Source organism: Podarcis tiliguerta, assembly GCF_965153285.1.
Source record: "Podarcis tiliguerta genome assembly, chromosome: 10".
NCBI lineage: Eukaryota > Metazoa > Chordata > Lepidosauria > Squamata > Lacertidae > Podarcis > Podarcis tiliguerta.
In genome coordinates this window covers 72,085,923-72,106,269 of record NC_139543.1, presented here as the reverse complement: position 1 = coordinate 72,106,269, position 20,347 = coordinate 72,085,923, and the positions used below count along the sequence as shown (strand labels likewise).

Here is a 20,347-nt window from a genome sequence, read left to right as displayed (position 1 = left end):
GGTTGAGAAAGGCTGCTCTAGATCATCTCTTAGTCTCCCATCTGGCTCTTGAATTTCATCTACAAGGGCCAACGTTGCATTCAAGCACATCATCTCTGCAATCATGAGAACCGGAAGCAGAATTCTGAAGCTTTTTGGAGCCTCTGCGGATGCCCAGGCCTGACCAGGAGGCTTGTATAGGCCATGTTTTCTTCGGAGGAATGGGGACAGCTTTCTCTTTCCATGCAAAGCAGTGACAGCCCCCAACAGTGTGATTGTCACACAAGCACAGTGGATATGGCCTTGGTTTGGTTGGGATAAGATGATGTTTGCATGTTTGTGAAAACCAGTTTGCTCTTTTGGGAAGAGTGTGTGTGTGTGTGTTTTTAGGGGGGAAGCGGGACCCCCAAACAAAATCCCAGCACTGCACCTTCTTGCTCCAGAGGGTGGAGCACACATTCTTTAACAAATAAAAATAAAGCTCTCTAAATGTGTGGGTGCAGCCATTAACTGCCCCCTCTCTTTCCAAACAAAACTGTCTGCACTTTGTGGCTTCCATGGATCTTCATCCACCCTTTGGGGAACCCCCAGTGGCCTTGGAACCACATCCAAAACTCCCCCCCCAGCACTGCAGGCTCTTTTGGGGGGCATGGCCAGGACCGCCCTGCGGATCCTCTTGCAATGGTGGAGAAGGGATGGTTGTGTTCCTGAGGAATTTTGCAGAGGGTCTCCTGAAGCACCTTCTGAGGTCGGGTGCCAACACAGGAAAGCCTGTGAGCCACTGGCAGAGGTGGCAGCGCAAGAGGGGCAAGGGGGGAGCCATGTGTCTCTCACAGAACATGGGGGAGGTGAGCACATCTCCAGGTCCCTGAAGACTCACTGTCTGCAAGAGCCCATCACTGAGGACACAGAGGTCCTCCTCTGAGGGTCTTCTGCTGGTTCCCTTACTGCGAGAAGGAACCAGGCAGAGGGTCTTCTCGGTAGTGGCGCCCTCCCTGTGGAACACCTTCCCTTCAGATGGCAAGGAGATAAAGAACTAAACAACTTTTAGAATACATCTGAAGGCAGCCCTTTATCAGGAAGTTTTTAATGTTTGATGTTCTGTTATGTTTTTATATATAGTGTGAGCCACCCAGAGTAGCTGGGGAAGCTCAGACAGATGGGTGGGGCATAAATGATAAAAATATTATTATTACCCTGTCTCATCAGCCATCTTTCCTGGCTTTCTTTCCTTCTTGGTTGCTTCCAGGTGCTTCCTTCCTTCCTTCCTTCCTTCCTTCCTTCCTTCCTTCCTTCCCCCCTTCCCCAAAGGCCTGTCCTTCCACCCTGCACCCTTGCGCATCCCAGGCCATCCCACCCTGATGGTTTCCAGTTCAGGAGGCCACTCTTTCCACAAAACTTCTCTCTGACGAGTCCTTTCCTCTATATTTGCAAAGCTTTCTAATGATGATGCCCACAAATTTAGAGAGACACACACCTTTCCAACCCCTCCTCCAGGGTCACTCATTGAATTAAGAGGCCGCAAGGTGGATCCCTTAATTCAAAAGTTGGCGGGTTGAGGGAACCCTTCTGAGCACGGCCCAGATCCAGGCCTTAATCCATGGCACACTGTTTACTCACTGGGTCACTTGGCACAGCAGCAGGTTGCCAGTGGGTCTTGGGAATTGGTCCAAGAAGGTGCTTCACAATGTTGCCTCCTGCCACTGCAAAATCACACCTGATCCTAGACATCTTTGCCCTGCTGCACCTGGGGCTGAGATGGAGAAGCTGTGGGGTGCATTTAACCCTTGCTGCCCTCTGCTTGCTTGCCTGCCAGGAGACAGTTTTCTCCTGCTGGCAAGAGAGGTTTTCTGCTTGCTGCATCCCCTCCACTTGCCCCACCCAGCTCATCTTCTGAGGAACAGAAGCCAAATTTTCTAGTTGCCATGGCAGCTCGACTACCATCTCCTTGTCAGCTCGAGAGCCTCACACACGAAGCAGGGTGCAAATTGGTTAAAGGAAGGCGGAAGGCAGCCTTTGCCAACCTGGTGCCCTCCAGTCTGCAAATGATGGCCAGGGCTGATAGGAGATGCGAGTCTGAAGCGGTTGGCAGGCTATGGGATTGGCTGCCTTATGGCCCTCCCCTCTCTGCCATTCAGCACCCACTGGGTGCAAGACATCTCTGAGGGTAGCTGCAGGGCCCCATCCAGAGACACATCTGGAGAAGTTCAATGGGGTCACCTGGGGGGAAAAATCTTTTTCTGGATTGGGGTTCTTGGCAAGGGTGGTGTGGGGACGAAAAACAGCTTACTCTTAGGCTTCAACCTGCTCCTAGTATTCACAAACACACATTCTAGCTGTGTGCCAAGATTCCAGGAGGAGGTTGCCACACAAAAGCCACTTTGGACACCCCACTGAGTGTCACAAGGTTGACTTTGAGAAATAGAGTACGGCTGCATTTTACGCGGGGTACAGCGGCAAGGGTTTTGCATATGCATGGGAATGGGGGCAGAGTGAATCCGCAGCCCTCTCAAAGCCCACACACTGAGTGGGCGTTGCTTGCTGAGTGGCGAGGGATGCTCCTGCAAGATCTCGCAGGAACTTGGATGGCTCCACAGGGTCCTGCAAGAGCACCCCAGGGCTGACACGCTAGGCGGGCCCTGTCCCTACCCCCACCTACAGCCTGGACTTGGACCTCACAGCGGAGCTCAAAAGCTCCTTATGCACCAGGTAACCCCAAGCAGACCTGGTGCAAAAAAAGCTTTCCAGTTCTTTGGCTTCTGTGGATTTTACCCACGCGATTCCAGCCAGCCAGCTGTCATCAGCGCATGGTTGAAACAGTGCAAGTTAAACACGTGTGAGATGCCATCATACTGCGCTCTGCTTGAGCATCATTTCCAGGGATGCGCCGGTGAACGGAGACTCGGCATCAAGGCGGAGTCCCAGAAATGGCACATAGCTGAAGCACCCTCATGTAATCCCAGGATGGAGGCACGCTCAGGAGACGACTTCCAAAAGTCGCTGCAAGAGCTGTGTGAGACGCACCGGAATAGTTCGAATGGGTCAGGCCTGTCAAATGTCTTGTCTCTGAAAAACGCTCTCAAAACCTGGGAGCACTGTTTGGAATAATTCTTTTGCTTGCTGCCTCAGTTTCCCTGGAGGGAAACCACGTCCAGTTTGGTTTGCACCCTTTCAAAATTTAGAGCCATCTCTCAGGGGCACAGCGCTGTGAAAGAGACACTCCTTGGGAACAGATGCAACACCGCCCCCTGCCCCCAGGCCCAACTCCACCCCCCTCCATGAACATGCAGGAGCCAGAGGCCACGACCCATTGCTCATCTCCCCACTCGCCGGGCTGAGCAATGGGGCACATGAGCTGGGAACGGAGAAACGTTAGTGAGCGGATGAAGTGAAGCTGTCAGGGGTCGGTAGGTTACGCATGCATGCTGTGATTTGTTACCCACAATGCCCCTGGATCCTTGTAGGCTGTGTGCCTGCAAAATCAGGAAGACACCTCCTCCTCTCTCTGGCAAAGAGCCCTTCCCCTCCCCTTGGCTGCTTTTGGATCGGGGCCTCTCCTGCATCTGCTCGGTTGCCTCTGAGTTCTGCAGAAAGTGAGCACCCAGTAACCCACAATCTCCAAGAGGCGTTTTCTCTCTTGCCCGTCCCATGGAAAACATCAGGCTCTGCCCCTCCAGACTCTGCATTGCCCAAAGGGTGGGGAATGGCTTGGCACCAGCCTTGCGGGTCCCTGCTGTGATTGGGAGAAGTTTGGCACCCTCTCTGCCAAAGTTCACTCTGCCACAGAAAGCATCGGCAGACCACATGTCTGTGGCCAGGGTGCAAAGTGGCGTAGCATGTAATTAAATGCCATTGCCAAGGAAGGCACTATGGACAGGATCTGATTTAGGATCTCACATTCTTAGAAAAAGAAACAAGGAAGTAAGAAGCTAAGGAGAGTCTTAGCCCAGAATCCTCTTCTCACAGTGGCCGACCAGGTGCCTATTATGGGAAACCCGCTAGCAGGATCCGAGCACAAGATGCCTCTCCCCTCTTGTGGTTCAGAAGCATTGCTTCCTCTGACTGTGGAGGTGCAGGAGAGTCATTGTGGCTTGTGGCCATCGATGGCCCTCTCCACCTTTAGAATAGGCTGTGCCACAAAACCACAGCCCTTCTCCTCATTTCACCTTTGATATCTCAAGGTTTTCCGGAGACTGCTGTTTGTGTGAGCTGGGTGCTGCAAGGCAATAGCCCCAAGAGTCAACCTTCTGCACTGGAAACCAATCTTGTGAATACTCCCAACATACCAGCCACGATAATAAAAAACAAGGCTCAGGAACCTCCTGGCTGAAGCCACATGATGATGGCAAGATGTAAGAATGCCAAAGTTGGCTTGCAGGGGAGTAATCGCAGCATCGGTCGCCATACGCAAGAAGCCTGCTCTTTTGCCTCACGGCATAACTACTGCCACGGCAAGCAAAGGTTGTGTGGCACTCACACACCCGGGCACCTCAGGGGGTGGTGAACTCTCCTTCATTGGAGATTGGATGGCCACCCACTGGGATTCCTGCCTTGACCCCAGGGGTCCCTTCCAACTCTGAGATTCGATGATTCTTCTGTTTCTGTGCACCTGCCCTTGCCTGACCTGGGACCTGCCGGTCTGTTTTGGCTCTTTGCAGGAGACGGATGCAGCAGCAAAGCCTACAAGGAAATGGGGGGTGTTGTTAACCTCAGCAGCTGGAAGCTCACGTCAGGGACATGGACGCCTTTTGACCGAAGACAGAATTAATTGATGAGTTTATATAGAAAGAGGAAGCGTTACCCTAGGAGCTAAATGCCTAAAAGGCTTATTTCTCTTCACTCTCTTTTTCCGATCTGTAGGAATACAAAGCAATTGCGGGTTTTCCAAACAGCACACTGAATATATAAATAAATAGATATAAATCCTCCTCTCTTTTTCCACATTTAGGAACTGACTCCAAAGTCACACATCCAGAGCACCCATCTGTTGCTTAAGAGAGAACCAATTGTGAAATGGACCTTCGCTTTGGGGATGAGCTGGCCTCAGGCGGCACTGTGTCTTGAGCAGGGTCGCCTAGTGGGAGGCGAGGGCTCTTCTCTGTGCCCTTTGACCTTGGGACCAGGACCGGAGGATGTGGCTGGGCTCCTGTGCTGACCTCAGCCTCACCCCCAGTGCTCCGACACAGTCCTAGAGTCAAAGGGTAGGTGATGCTCTGGCCTGGGCAAGATGTCTGTGTGGCAAGGAAGGCCGGTAAAGGCAGGGCTCCCTTTCGCTTCAGAGATCTTGGGATTGGATAGCCGGGAAAGGGTAGAAAGGTGGGAAGGTCGGGATGGAGGGAGGAGGTCAGTCTTAGGGAGGGCTGCCTCTTTGAAGTTCCATACAGAACTCACAAAGGATTTGCAATATCTATACAGACACACAAACACAGAAATAGATAAGATATATTTACCACGGCATGCGGCATGCGCTTTTAGGGACCAGGGAGAAATAATGCGGGCATTGTTTTCAAAACATTGCTGTCACTCATGTCATGATGTTGATGCTCTCCTGCCTTGCAGAGGGTTGGCTCAGATGCTACAATTCTATGACTAGTCAGAAATCTTGCCAGTGCATTGTCAGTAGCTCAGTCAATATGGGTCTGAGCCCCACGTTGGGGAGATTCCTGCATTGCAGGGGTTGGACTAGAGGACCCTTGGGGATCTCTTCCAACTCTACAAGACTATGATTCAAAGAGCTTGCTCTTGCCACCCTTCTTGGTGACACCAAGCTGTGACTCTGAAGCTTATAAATGGATATGAAATGAACCACGCAGCAGCATGGACTGTGCTGAAGAGCCTAATCAGCAAAGGGGGTCGATTTCAATTAAAAACAACCCACGGGAAGGTCTGAAGTTTGATGGGAAATGGCAAAGGAGAGGGTCATTTGTAGGAGGGGAGAGTCTGTCCAGACAAGCAACTTCTGTGTAATCTGCTCCTCGGAGGCACTGTCCTAGCTGCATCCCATAATCCCGCTGTCTCCAGTGTGGGGCACATGGCCCTTTCCCTAACTGCTGTCTCACATTTCCTCCTTCCCTGCCCAAACTTTTACGCACTGCACTCAGACTTTCTCTTGGAGAGCAGCTCCATGTCTAGTGCATCCTTAAAGCAGCCGGAGGGACCACAATGCATGTGTGCAGGGGTTGACAGACAGGCACTGATTACTGCCATGTGCACTTTGTGGGGCTTCCCTTGCACATGATCCAGAGGCTACAGTTGGGGCAAGATGCTGCAGCATGACGTTGTTAGCAAACAGCACTTGTGCTCAAGAGACCTGCACTGGCTTCCAATTTGCTACCAGGCCAGGTTCAAGGTGAAACTGCTAGTATATAAAGCACTTAACAACTTGGGACCAGTCTACCTGAGAGATTACTTTGCTCCATATAATCCCATCTGACCGCTTCCATTGGAGGAATTTGTACTATTGCAGTTGCGACATAATACCCATTCTGCCTTTGCAAGCATTCGATTGATTAGTGTGGCAACACCTAAACCAGGCATAGGCAAACTCGGCCCTCCAGATGTTTTGGAACTACAACTCCCATCAACCCTAGCTAACTGGACCAATGGTCAGGGATGATGGGAGTTGTAGTCCCAAAACATCTGGAGGGCCGAGTTTGCCTATGCCTGACCCAAACTCTGGAACTCCCTGCCTATTGATCTCAAGCAGGTGCATTCACTGCATTCTTTTCAGTGCCTGCTGAAAACATTATTGTTTGGGCAAGCCTACCTAGAGGCATAGAAAGTAGGTGCAAATCTTTTCCTGTTTTAGTAGCTTAACCGTTTGCATGCTTTAAAGCATTGCTGTGACATTTTCTTCTCGTAAATGGCCTTGAGGTTTTTTAACAATCAAGCAAAAAGGAATTTCTGCTGCAGGAGCCGGCAAGGCAACTCTGGCGGGCAGGAGGAGGGGCGAGGAGCCCTGCCCCCTGGCCACGCTGGCTTCCAGGGCTTTGAGCCCAGCCTCATTTGGTGAGCCGAGGTCTCCTCAGCCTGGGCCAAACCTAATGCGACCCGTGAAACTGGTTTGGCTCCCCACTTTCCCCCTGGGCAGCACATGGGTGCAGTTGAGCAAATGTGTAAGTTTCTTTAGATTGCCTAGGGCAAGATAAATCAACTAACCAATGTAACAAACAAACAAATAAGGGTTTTGGTTTTTTTTAAGATGAGAACAGACACACCCAAGTGCTAGGAATGCACCCAGGCTCATCATTTTGGGCAAACAGGGGGAACAGGGGACGGGAGCATGGGAGGAGAAGGCTGGTCTGGACACACTCCAAGGGCAGGGGAAGGAGGGAGGGAATGCCCGAGTGGGGGAGGGGATCAACCTTTCCCTCATCCCCCCCTGCCCCTGCCCCTCCACCTTCAAAAACAACTCCCAGGGGTTCTGCCTGATGTCCCCCAGCCCTACCATGCTGGCTGGAGCCGTGGAGAGCTTCTGCCTTATACTGGCACCCATGCCTCTTGGCGCATATAGCTGATTACGGTACGATCGCATCTCACACGGGGGTTCGGTTCCAAGGGTTCTGCATATGTTCAAAAACAGGTATACTGCACACTTGGACCCACCTCCCCGTGTGAGCACCCCTAGTTTAGGGTTGCCATATTTTGAAAAAAGACAACACATTTTCCAACTTCTCCTTTTAGCTATGGATTGCTATGATGGCTGTACCCATGAAAAAGAGGACGTGTCCTGGAAAAAGGACGTATGGCAATCCCACCCAAGTTCCCTAGACCTGGCGTGCTGGGAAGACCTTGCCCGCCAAGTGAGGCATAGAGCTTAAAAGTTCTTTTTGCGCCGGACAAACCTAGCACAAAACCTTATGGGAATTCAGATGGCCTTGTGAGAGCATCCCATAAGCAGTGCGCCAAGAGGGCCTTGCCTCTGCCCACCCTGCAAGCACATCAGAGAGTTTTAAAGATGTGGCATTTCCCAGAACCAAAAGTGCTGTCCAGCTCTCCTGACTTGTAACCTGCACAATTCCAACCAGCCAGCCTCCAGCCACGTATGGCTGAAATGTCATGGGTGAAACACGCGTGAGATGCGATCGTACTGTATTTTCTACACTGGCCGGCAGCCGTGACTCTCCAGAGCTTCAGGAAGCGGGTATTCCCAGCTCTGCCTGGAGACTATGCTACCGGGGAATCGAATCTGGGATTTCCTTCTGCCTGCTCTCCCGCCCCCTTCCCCCGCCTCCTTTCCCGGCCACCCCTCTGGCTTACCGTGCTGCGACCACGGGGGACTTCTTCCCAGGATCCAACACGCTCCCAGCGGGCTCCTCCCCCAGGGAGCGCGTGTCCTTGTTCAGCTGCTGGAGCCGGGAGCTGAGCTCGCTGATCACAGTTGGTTTGTCATCCTCAGCCCCATGCGTCGGCCTGCTGTCCAGGGGGTCCCCCCACAGCTTGGACCTTCGCTGAAAGAGGTAGCGTGGCCGGCCGATGCTGGCGGAAGCCAGCATGGCCGCGTGTTGCTGGGAGATGAGCTCGCTGTCCGAAGACTGCTTCAAGAGAGGGTCCCTGAAAGTAACCGGCCCCTTGCTGAGCTGGGACTTGAGTTTTGGCTTTGGAGGCACTGGTGGCTTCTCGAGTATAAAAGTTTGTCCGTCCGCAAAGGAAGTGTAGGTGTCGGTGGGCTCCCCGCTCTCGGAGGACAGCGTGGACATGCTGGAGACGGTGGAGATGGTGCTTGTGGTCTCCAGGTGGTGATCGCTCGAGCTCCTGGTGTCCACCTCTTCCACTCCAGAGTCCGCCGCGGACTCCGGGGCCGTGGGGGCATCAGAGGGCTTCCCTGAGGGTGTTCCACCAGCGGTAGAAGGTGCTACAGCAGCCGCTGGCATGGATGGCGTGGCGATGACGGGAGAGGCCAGCTGGCTGATGGGGGTGCCGGGGGTGGTGACCAGGACCCCGTTCGCAAACTCGTCCGGCGGAGGAACCAGACCGATCTTGGCCAGCTCCTCTCGCGTCTCCTCGTCGCTCGAAGACAGCTGGGCGGGTGGCAGGGTGACCGTGTAGGGCTCCACCTCCTCCTCTGAGCTCCCTTGACCCAGGGTCTTGTCAGAGACCGGGCTGACGGGTGCCACCCCAGCCACGGGACTGGGCTGCGCCTCAGCCAGGGATGCCTCCGTGGGCTCCAGGCCCCCCTCGGGAATGGGCGGCTTCTCCTCTTTCACCTCGAGACCGAGGTCCTGGCCATTGCTCGTGGCGTGGACCATGACGAGGCCGGCCGTCTTCTGCTGCGACGTGTCCACGATGCTGATGATCATTGACTTCCGGTCCTCCGCTTTCCTCTCCTCCTTGGCGGGGGTCTCGGCCCGCGCCTCTCCCTCTTTCCTCACCGCAGCTGGCATCCCCCAGTGGCTCTGCGCCGGGGACAAGACTCCCGGTGTGGGCGCCTTGACCCCGGGCGAGTAGGCGGGCGAGGCGAGGGCCCCTCCCTCCAGCTCCCCCCTCTCGTGCTCTTTGGTTTGGATGTCCACAAACAGGGGCGCCGCGCGGTCCGAGTCCGGGCTGTGGATGGGGGTGGGCGCCCTGGAGGGGACCTGGGTAGACAGCGCCCGCTCCCTTGCGGCCAGCGCAAGCGCCAGAGGCGAGTTGGGATCCAGGGGCTTCCCCGTGAGAGGGTGGATGAACGTCGACGAGGAGCTGCTGATCAATGGCTTTAAAGCTGAGACGGGGGAAGGCAGAAGGACGTCCCGGCTGCCCAGGAGCCGCTCATCGATCGACCTCGACTGCTGCAGCGATGGCATCTCGATGGTGGGGGGGCTGCCTTCAATGGCCCCGACCGAGAGGAAGACAGTGGATTTCCGCTTTTCGTCGAGGCGCCGATCTCTGTCCTTCATGACCCCGGCGATGGCAGTGGCGAAGGGGAGGCTGGAGGCGTCCACCTGCTGCGGCTGGTACTCCATGCCCAGGCGGTGGCTGCGCCTGGTGGGGGACGGCTCCCGCGTGAAGCCCCCCATGATGGAGAGGGCCGCCCGCTCCTGGGCATCCTCCACCTGCAGCTGCTTCACCAGCGGGCTCTTCTTCCTCTGGGGCTTGGCGGGGGTGAAGAGGCTGACGTTGAACTGGCCCATGTTGGCGTAGGGGTTGTCCACTCCGCGCCCCTTCCGCTTCAGCTTCTCGGGCGGGGTGGCCGAGGGGGCGGGGCGGGGGATGTCGGTGGGCTCCACGGGGACGTGCGAGGAGTCCTGCAGGATGATCATGGAGCGTGCCCGCTTCTGCCGCTCGGGGTAAGGGAGGGGCGTCCTCGCCTGGTCGTACATCTCGGCCGCGCTGATCACCTGCGGCAGCCCGTGGAGCTTGGCCTCCAAGCCCGGCTTGAAGCTGGAGCGGATTGTGTCGTAGACCCTTCCCGGGGGTGGAGGGGGGGAGAAGGACGGGGGAGGGCCCGTGTCAAAGTAATAGGGGGACGGCGGAGGGGGAGGGGCCGTCTGGGGCGGGGGCGGGATGCCGTGCCCTTCCCGGACCGTGTCTTGCATGGAGGTGCTCCGGGGGAACTTCCCGTCCATTAGGGAAGCGGCAAATTTCTCATCTTCACCTGCAAACCAGCACAACGGGAAACGTCAAGTATTGCTCAGTGGGAAAGGAAACAACGGGTTGGCAAACCAGGAAGTGAGTCACAGACCCCCTAACAGGCTGCCCCTGGCCCTGCTGGCCGCTCCCCCTCCTAAGGCTCAGGTTGAACTGGGGACGGTTGAACTGGGGACGGGCAGCTTGTGGTGACCCCCCAGATGCTGTTGGACTCCACCCAATGGCTGTGTAGGGCATCCGAGTTGCCGCTGATACCATATTACACCGGTCTTGAAAGACCTACATTGGCTCCCAGTACGTTTCTGAGCACAATTCAAAGTGTTGGTGCTGACCTTGAAAGCCCTAAATGGCCTCAGTCCAGTATACTAGACCCCCCCTATGGAATGCCCTCCCATCAGCTGTCAAGGTAATAATAATAATAATAATAATAATAATAATTTATTATTTGTACCCTGCCCATCTGGCTGGGTTTCCCCAGCCACTCTGGGCGGCTTCCATAGAAACCAAAAATACACTAAACTATCACAGATTAAAAACTTCCCTGAACAGGGCTGCCTTAAGATGTCTTCTGAATGTCAGGTAGTTAATTATCGCTTTGACATCTGATGGGAGGACGTTCCACAGGGTGGGCGCCACTACCGAGAAGGCCCTCTGCCTGGTTCCCTGTAGCTTTGCTTCTCGCAATGAGGGAACCACCAGAAGGCCCCCGGAGCTCGAATAATGGGGGTGGAGACACTCCTTCAGGTATACTGGGCCGAAGCCATTTAGGGCTTTAAAGGTCAACACCAGCACTTTAAATTGTGTTATGTGGTCTCGGCGGCCGCCCCCAGTCCCCAGTCTAGCTGCCGCATTCTGGATTAGTTGTAGTTTCCGAGTCACCTTCAAAGGTAGCCCCACGTAGAGCGCATTGCAGTAGTCCAAGCGAGAGATAACCAGAGCATGCACCACTCTGTGAGACAGTCCGCGGGCAGGTAGGGTCTCAGCCTGCGTACCAGGTGGAATTGGAAGACAGCTGCCCTGGATACAGAATTGACCTGCGCCTCCATGGACAGCTGTGAGTCCAAAATGACTCCCAGGCTGCGCACCTGGTCCTTCAGGGGCACAGTTACCCCTTTCAGGACCAGGGAGTCCTCCACACCAGCCCGCCCCCTATCCCCCCAAAACAGTACTTCTGTCTTGTCAGGATTCAACCTCAATCCGTTAGCCGCCATCCATCCTCCAACCGCCTCCAGACACTCACACAGGACCTTCACCGCCTTCACTGGTTCTGATTTGAAAGAGAGGTAGAGCCTCTCTTGTAATAAACAACTACCTGACTTTTAGAAGACATCTGAAGGCAGCCCTGTTTAGGGGAGTTTTTTTTTAATGTTTGAAGTTTTATTTTAGCGTTCTGTTGGAAGCCGCCCAGAAAGGCTGGGGAAACCCGGCCAGATGGGCGGGGTATAAATAATAAAATTATTATTGCCATTATTATCTGTGTTCAGCGGTGGATACTAGCTGCCAGTAGGCAAAAGGGAGCCCAGGTCTGGTTGGGCTTGTACCTTCATATAACCCCCCTCTTGTGGGCTTCCCATTCAGGCATTTAGCTAGCCACACTGGTCCTGGATGATGGGCCCCCTGCCTGCAGCATCAGGGCTGTTCCAGAGCACTTTTCTAAGCAAAGCCTCTCCTAGTGCCTCTTTTGGAGAAGCCCCACTGGGATTTGGGCTGGCCTGGCCTGCCTCTTTAGTTTTCTTTTCAAGTGGTTTTATGGAACTTCAAAATACTAACAAATGAGTTTCTCAGACATACAGGCAACGGCCATTTTAGGCATTTCCAATTGATGAGGGAGTCCTTGGAAGATGGCAATTTTAGGAACTAACATTGTACAGTCATACTTCTTGTTACATTCGGTTTAGGTTACGTCTTTTCCGGTTGTGCCCTGCGGAGACCCGGAAATAACGGAACGGGTTACTTCTGGGTTTCGCCGCTCGTGCATGCGCAGATGCTCAGAACGACGTCATGCGCATGTGCAGAAGTGGCAAATCATGACCCACGCACGCGCAAACGTGCAGACGTGGGTCGCGTTCTGCTCATGTTGCGAACAACCCTCCGAAACAGTGGCACCTTGGTTTAAGAACAGTCCAGTTTAAGAACGATTTGGTTTACAAACGCCGCAAAACCAGAAATAGTGTCCCAGTTTGCGAACTTTACCTCGGTCTAAGAACAGAATCCGAATGGTGGAAGGGCACCGGCGGTGGGAGGCCTCATTAGGGAAAGCGCACCTCGCTTTAAGAACAGTTTTGGTTTAAGAACGGACTTCCGGAACGGATTAAGTTCGTAAACCGAGGTACCACTGTAATGCCAAGACAAATTATAATAAACTTTACCATTAACTTTGCAGCATTTCACTTATTGCATAGACTTCTTTGCTGCTACAGGATGCAGATGGTGGGATAGAATGATGGTGGTGATATTTTAAAAAAACCAAAAAAGCAAGAAATCCTCCCTGGTTTCTGTAAGCCAAGCCATCCCATTACATGGGGATACTTTCCATCCATGTGCTCCACTATTTGTACAGTGATACCTTGGGTTACATACGCTTCAGGTTACATACGCCTCAGGTTACAGACTCCACTAACCCAGAAATAGTACCTTGGGTTAAGAACTTTGCTTCAGGATGAGAACAGGAATTGTGCAGTGGCGGTGCAGCAGCAGCGGGAGGCCCCATTAGCTAAAGTGGTGCTTCAGGTTAAGAACAGTTTCAGGTTAAGAACAGACCTCCAGAACGAATTACCGTATTTTTCGCTCTATAAGACGCACCAGACCACAAGACACACCTAGTTTTTGGAGGAGGAAAACAAGAAAAAAAAATATTCTGAATCTCAGAAGCCAGAACAGCAAGAGGGATCACTGGGCAGTGAAAGCAGCAATCCCTCTTGATGTTCTGGCTTCTGGGATAGCTGCGCAGCCTGAATTCACTCCATAAGATGCACACACATTTCCCCTTACTTTTTAGGAGGGAAAAAGTGAGTCTTATAGAGCAAAAAATACGGTAAGTTCTTAACCCGAGGTACCACTGTATATGCAATAAAACCATGCCAGACATCATGGAAATTGTCACATTTCTCTTGTCCCCTTGACACTTTTAATTTGTGCGATAACTTTTCCAGTAAGGCTGTTTGCCAAACTATGCGATACCCCTGCAGTCCCCTGTCCCAGCCACCTAAGGCAAGAACTTGCCGCCCGTCTAAAATGCTGAAACATCCCATTGCAACTTTGCTGCGGCTTTGTTTGCTAAATCTGTGGGACGATCCATTGAAAAGTTTCAGCTCTCTGGAGTTCTTGACATGGATGCTGGCAGCTGCCCAGATTCTCAGTTGCCCCAGCTTCTGCTTCAGTATAAAAATACACGGAGCTTAGCATTAGCTAGGCGGGGAAAACAAGTCACAAATTATGTGTTGCCAATGGCTTGGAGAACCTTGAAAAATCTTATGCTGCTTGATGGGGGTTTATCTTCTATAAAACAAACACAGCCTCAGGACTCCATCTCTACAGTACAATGTGAAATTTAGCTTTCCTAATCGTCTTAAGTACTCTGCCAACCTAATATTAAGTCTCTTCTAGATATAATGCGCTGCTTTTTTTTTTTTTGCACTTCTATTATTTTTATTGTATTGTATTGTTTTATTGTATTGTTCTTTGATTTACTTCAATAAAGACTTTAAAAGAAATGACGTCAGTGTCCCAGTCCTGTAGGATGCTGGCCATGCACACAAAAGCGAGAGCACAGAGCCAAGGAACATGGCACATTCAGGACTGGCAAGGTGCTTCGGGAGACAGGCGAACTAATACCAGTGTACTGGAAGAAGCAAAGATCACTAGTGTTGAAGCAATGATTCTTCAACATCCACTTCGTTGGACTGGTCATGTTGTGTGGATGCCTGATGATCGTCTTCCAAAACAACTACTCTATTCCAAACTTAAAAATGGAAAGCGCAATGCTGGTGGTCAACAAAAGAGGTTTAAGAACTTCCGCAAGGCATATCTAAAAAAATGTAGCATAAACACCGACAACTGGGAAACACTGGCCTGCGAGCGCTCCAGTTGGAGAACAGCCTTTCCCAAAGGTGTCATGGGCTTTGAAGACACTCGAACTCAGGACGCAAGGGGGAAACGTGTTAAGAGGAAGGCACACTTGGCAAACCCTCACCATGATCAACTTGGAAACCAATGTCCCCACTGTGGAAGGATGTGTGGATCCAGAATTGGCCTCCACAGTCACTTACGGACTCATTGTTAAAACCGTGTTTATGGAAGACAATCTTACTCGGCTACGAGGGATCGCAGAAGAAGAAGAAGAAGAAGAAGAAGAAGAAGAAGAAGAAGAAGAAGAAGAAGAAGAGAGCAGGACTGGGCATATCCTTCTTGGTTTTTGGGTATGTGTGCAGACTCTTCTCTGCCCCACTCGCCATGCAATTCAGTGGAGAAAATCTCTCCACTGACCTACATGGGGTGGGAGAATAAAGAGTTCGAATCCCCAGAAAGGGCAAGGAAAAGGAATCTTAGCCCCTCTGCAAGAACTTTGTTTCACACCAAGGTTCCTTAGCAGGGCAGGTGGGCTTCCACCCTCACCTGTCTCTTGTGGGGGGGGAGTGCAGTCTATTCTTTCTCCTCCTGCAAATTAATTGAGAAAGCAATTCCGCCATTAACTTGAACGGAGTGGAGAGAGAGGCTGGATTGCCAGGGCAACGAGTGTCCTTGGTTGACCCCTGAGTTGGCGAGGTTCATTGACAGAAACATGAAACAGAGCCTTCAGTGTCACTGGCCGTGTCTTCGGGGAGCTCTGCCAAGGGACACCGAGAAGGGAACTTCTGCCTCAATATTGACACGTCTGCCGAAAACTTCTTCATTCCATCAGGCTTTCCACAATAGCTCGTTGATGGGCCTCTGAATTTAAATTTTTATGTGTTTTCATTATATATAGGTATTATTGTAAACCACTTTGATGTTGTTTATGACATAGTGGTATGTGCAGATTTGCATAAATAATAAGAGGAAAGAAAATGGCTGCAGTATTTGGAAATCTCTTATTGAAATAATAATAATAATAATAATAATAATAATAATAATAATAATAATAATACTTGTGTCCTACGCATCTCACTGGGTTGCTGCAGCCTCACTGGGCTGTTTCCAACAAATATAAAAGCATAATAAAACATTAAATATGAAAGACTTAGGTCTAGATTCAACCAGAATCTTCCATTCCCTTTGAAAAAAGAAACAGCACAATTTTTGGCTGCGTGCTGAAGGGGAGGGAGTTCTGTGCAAGTTTGGAAACCCTGACTTGCTTGCTCTGTGGGATCAAGACAGACCAACCCCACTGGATAAGAATAAGAATTTATACCCCAACCATCTGGCTGGGTTTCCCCAGCCACTCTGGGCGGCTCCCAACAGAACACACATTTCCCCTTACTTTTTAGGAGGGGAAAAGTGCGTCTTATAGAATGAAAAATACGGTATTTATTGCTATGACGACTCTCATTTCACATTCCCACAAAAACGAGGATGTGTCCTGGAAAAAGAGGGCACATGGCCACCATAAACAGGAAGAACCTTCTAGCCGTGAGAGCTCTTCAAGTGTGGAACAGACTTCCTCAGAAACCTTCCTCGAAGGTTTGCAAGCAAGGGGCTGGACTAGATGTGCTCTGGGGTCCCTCTACAGTTCTATGATTCTGCTGCTCCACAAATCTTGCCATCGTGCCTCTTCCCCCGAGTGTTTTGCGACTCTGTCGAACTGGATTCCAGGAGTATCTGGGAAGGCCAGCCCTTGGCTCTGAAGTGAATCACTGGCGGATTGTTGCCATTGTCCATAATTAACTCTTTGGGAATCCCTGGGGGGAAGACGGGGTGGCTCACAATGCCTGACGACGGGGCTGTTCTCTGTGTTGTCCAACATATCATTAAAAGTGCGCCAGTGACTAGCAGGGTGCTAATCGGAGGCAATTAGTCCTTTTTAATACCAGCAGAGCTGAGTCAAAGTGGGTCAGAGGATGCGCAGGGATCTCATGAAATCACAGAGCCAGAGAGGAAGAGGCCATGTGTTCTACTCTCTTGCCCTGTGGTACGATTCACTTGGCAGAAAGAGCCCGTGCCCAACACTTTTATACACCTTCACAAGTTTCTTTTTCAGGGACAGCACTTGGATAACCAACTCAAAAAGAGGCAGGAGGGTTGCTGGATGAGGCCAGTGGTCCGTCTAACAAAACATCCTCTTCTCAACAGTTCAGAAAGAGGAAATGTCCCCCAAAGGAGGAGATTGGTAAAAAGGGAAGTTGAAAGGCAAAGTCAAGGGCGTTAAGGCACTCCCAAAAGCTTGGGTGTTGTTTACAAAAACACAATGCGGTCAAACCTTGGTTGTCGAATGTAATCCGTTCCAAAAGACCATTCAACTTCAGAAACATTCAACAACCGAGGCATCGGACGTTCAGGTTCCGAAAAACGTTTGAAAACCGGAGCATTTACTTCCGGGTTTCTGGCATTCGGGAGCCGAAACGTAAGATAACGGAGGCATTTGGGAACCGAGGTTTGACTCAGTTGGAGCATAGATCATCGGAATGGTTGATGAGTTTAGTCAAAGATGCTGTTAGAGGCAAGAAGGCTTCCTTCAAAAAAAGCACGGAAGGCTTGCCCAAAGGAAGAGAACAAAAAGAATATGAGGAAGTGGAAAGAAAACTGCCAATGTCCTAATCCGAAAGGCAAGTAAGAAGTGACATGATAGAAGGTCCTGAAATCATGCATGGCATAGAGAAAGAGGATACGGAAGAGTTTTTCTCCATCTCTCCTAACTCTAGAAGTCATGAGCATCAAATGAACCAAACTGAAGGTTGGAAAATTGAGGATAGATAAAAGAACAGTCCTTCCATGGAGGTTTTTTAGCAGAGGCTGAATGGACGTCTGCCATGGATGCTTTAGCTGAAATCCCTGTATTGCAGGGGGTTGGACTAGATGACCCTCGGGGTCCTTCCAACTCTACAATTCTAGGATATGAAATAGGACTTAATTCTAAAAGAGCAGCTACAACAGTCTGCAACAGCCAACGCAGAAGAGCCCCTTCAGGCCCCACAGAGGTCAACGTCTATTTTGGCAACTGCTCCCTTCTTCAGATGCAGGTAATTTGCTTTTTGGCTCATCAGCCTGGAATAAAAACATCAGAGCCCGATGACTGCCCTCCTCCTTTGCCTTCCTCCTCAGATCCTGCTGCAGCCTGCTCTGAATCCACTTCCTTTTTAAAAAATAATGCCAATCATTGCCTTTTAAAATTCTAATTCTGGGTCTACCTGGAAGGGTTCCACTATGGAAAGCCAATCTTGGATCTCTGCTTCCCCATTCGTGTGCCTCAGCGTCACGCCGAGGAGGAACAGTTCGGGAGATGCTGGGCTGTGACTCACAGCCATTTATTCATCAGCGCCTCCAGAATATTTCCAGGCGCCCAGAAATGTCTCGCATCATGAGGTTGCCCTTCCTCGCTTTCTCAATGGGAGCAGCGTTGTGGCAACAGCTTTGGCGTGATGGGGATAGAGCAGAGAATTCTTCGGGTCTCCTGAACGCCACCTATCTGATGGGCATTTGCTTCTCAAGGCCCTTCAAGGATGCTCCAGACCAGGGAGAGGCAACCAGCAGTGAAAAAAGCTGAAAGCTATTCTAGGCTGCAGCAAGAGTAGGGCCCAGATCAAGGGAAGTAATAGTACCACTTTATTCTGCCTTGATCAGAGCATGCCTGGAATACTGTGTCCAGTTCTGGACAACACAATTTGTGAAGGATGTTGACAAGCTGGAAGGTGTGCAGAGGAGGGCAACCAAGATGATCAAGGGTCTGGAAACTAAGCCTGAATGGTTGAAGCAGCTGGATATGGTTAGCCTGGAAAAGAGGAGACTGAGAGGAGATAGGACAGCCATCTTCAAATATCTCAAGGGCTGTCACATGGAAGAGGGAACAAGCTTGTTTTCTGCTGCTCCAGAGGGGAGGATCCAAACCAATGGATCCAAATGACAACTAAACAACAATAACTTTCTGAAAGGACAAACTGTTCGGGAGGTTGTGGACTCTCCTTCTTTGGAGGTTTTTAAGCAGAGGTTGGACTGTCATGGATGCTTTAGCTGAGATTCCTGCATCCCAACTCTACAGTGAGTCCATGATTAACCTGGTCCCATCCAGATGTTGCTTGACACAGCTCCAATCAGCCGCTGCCAGACACCCTGGCCCTAGGGACTCTCAGCTGTGACATACAAGTGCAGCCGTGTTACAGATCTCAGGCTTGCTGTGCGAGCTGATGGGACATCTGGAGCCTGAAACATCTGGAGGGCAGGGGTTGGTGAAAGTTGATCCAGCAGGTCACTGAATTGATTTGGCAGGGCTACAGAGATTGCTTCTCTTTACAGGACACTGATTTATTTGGGGCTGTGGAAAGAGAGCACCCCAGCATTCCTCCAGCCTCTTGAAATATTTCACATCCATCTGGGAGTCATCCGTTTGTTCTCTTCTCCTGCCAGCTGCAGGCAGGGCTGCTCATACTCTTCCTCTGCAATGTTTGCTGTTCGAATCAGCGATAGCTTCAATTCTGCTGCACAATGAACTCAGGGAAACCAGCTTCTTCTATATATTTTGAAACGGATTGTAGGAAGATTCAGAACAGAATTTTTTTTTCCATGCAGCACTTAGTTAAACTGTGGAACTCCCTCCCACAGGAGGCCACCAACTTGGATCTAGCCAGACTCTCCCTTTGTTCTTATAATTGCACTCCAATTGCACACCCAAAACAACCTCTCATTTGAGCCCTGCTTATAAGGCCAGAGGTCCTTTAAGCTGGCACTGTTTCCCTCCTGCCCAAGGCATTCCGAAGAGACCATTTCATTTCTGCTAAGACAAAGGCTTCTGCTAAGACCAGCAGGGCTGGTTTTGTGGTCAGCGAATCAAACCTGGCTTCCAAAGGACTGACTGGACAGGGACACCCTTGCCGCGCATATGCTCCATCAGGCCACAGACCAAAGCATGGGGCTGTCCACTACAAAAGCCAGGAAAAGATTTGCCTCGACAGTCACACAGAGCGGCTGCCACATGCCAAGTCTCTTATTACACCAGAAGGATGGCGAGTGGTTTGGCTCCCAGCTGGCTCCTTGTCAGGAGGATGAATCTTCCTCAAAAGGTTCTTCCACCTGCTGAGGTCTCCAAGGTAAAATAAGAAGAAGGTAAAGGTAAAGGACCCCTGGACGGTTAAGTCCAGTCAAAGCGGCTATGGGGTTGCGGCGCTCATCTGGCTTTCAGGCAAAGGGAGCCGGTGTTTGTCTACAGACAGCTTTCCGGGTCATGTGGCCAGCAGGACTAAACTGCTTCTGGCGCAACAGGACACTGTGATGAGTGCCAGAGCGCATGGAAACACTGTTTACCTTCCTGCCGCCGTGGTACCTATTTATCTACTTGCACTGGTGTGCTTTCGAACTGCTAGGTTGGCAGGAGCAGGGACAGATCAACGGGAGCTCACCCCGTTGCGGGGATTCGAACTGCCAACCTTCCAATCAGCAAGTCCTAGGCTCTGTGGTTTAGACCACAGCGTCACCCGCGTCCCTATAGTCTCCAAGGTACAAACATCTCAGCCACATCATAGATGGGCCAGGTTGTCCCTTGAGCTCTCCCTGCATCCTAACCCCACAGGGCACCATCTGCCACATCTGTGGGCTGCTTGTAGTGGTTCTGGTCAGCAGTGGATGGCATGGGAGGGCAGAGGTGCCCCATCAGACGTCCCTGTCGATGAGTCACAGC

The 20,347-nt window shown here is 51.5% G+C and overlaps 1 protein-coding gene across 10 annotated transcripts in view; it reads right to left on the bottom strand.

The window, feature by feature from the left end:
- Nucleotides 1-20,347, bottom strand: part of SHANK3 (SH3 and multiple ankyrin repeat domains 3) — a 434,403-nt gene that overhangs the window by 14,051 nt on the left and 400,005 nt on the right. For 7 of the 10 annotated variants that reach the window (XM_083401725.1, XM_083401722.1, XM_083401727.1 and 4 more), the window contains one exon: nt 8,239-10,552. In XM_083401725.1, the coding sequence (XP_083257851.1) occupies nt 8,239-10,552 (2,314 nt within the window). Of the gene's footprint in view, nt 1-4,780; nt 4,834-8,238; nt 10,553-20,347 lie in introns of all 10 variants that reach the window. The other 3 variants (XR_014502588.1, XR_014502589.1, XM_083401728.1) reach the window with 1 other exon arrangement.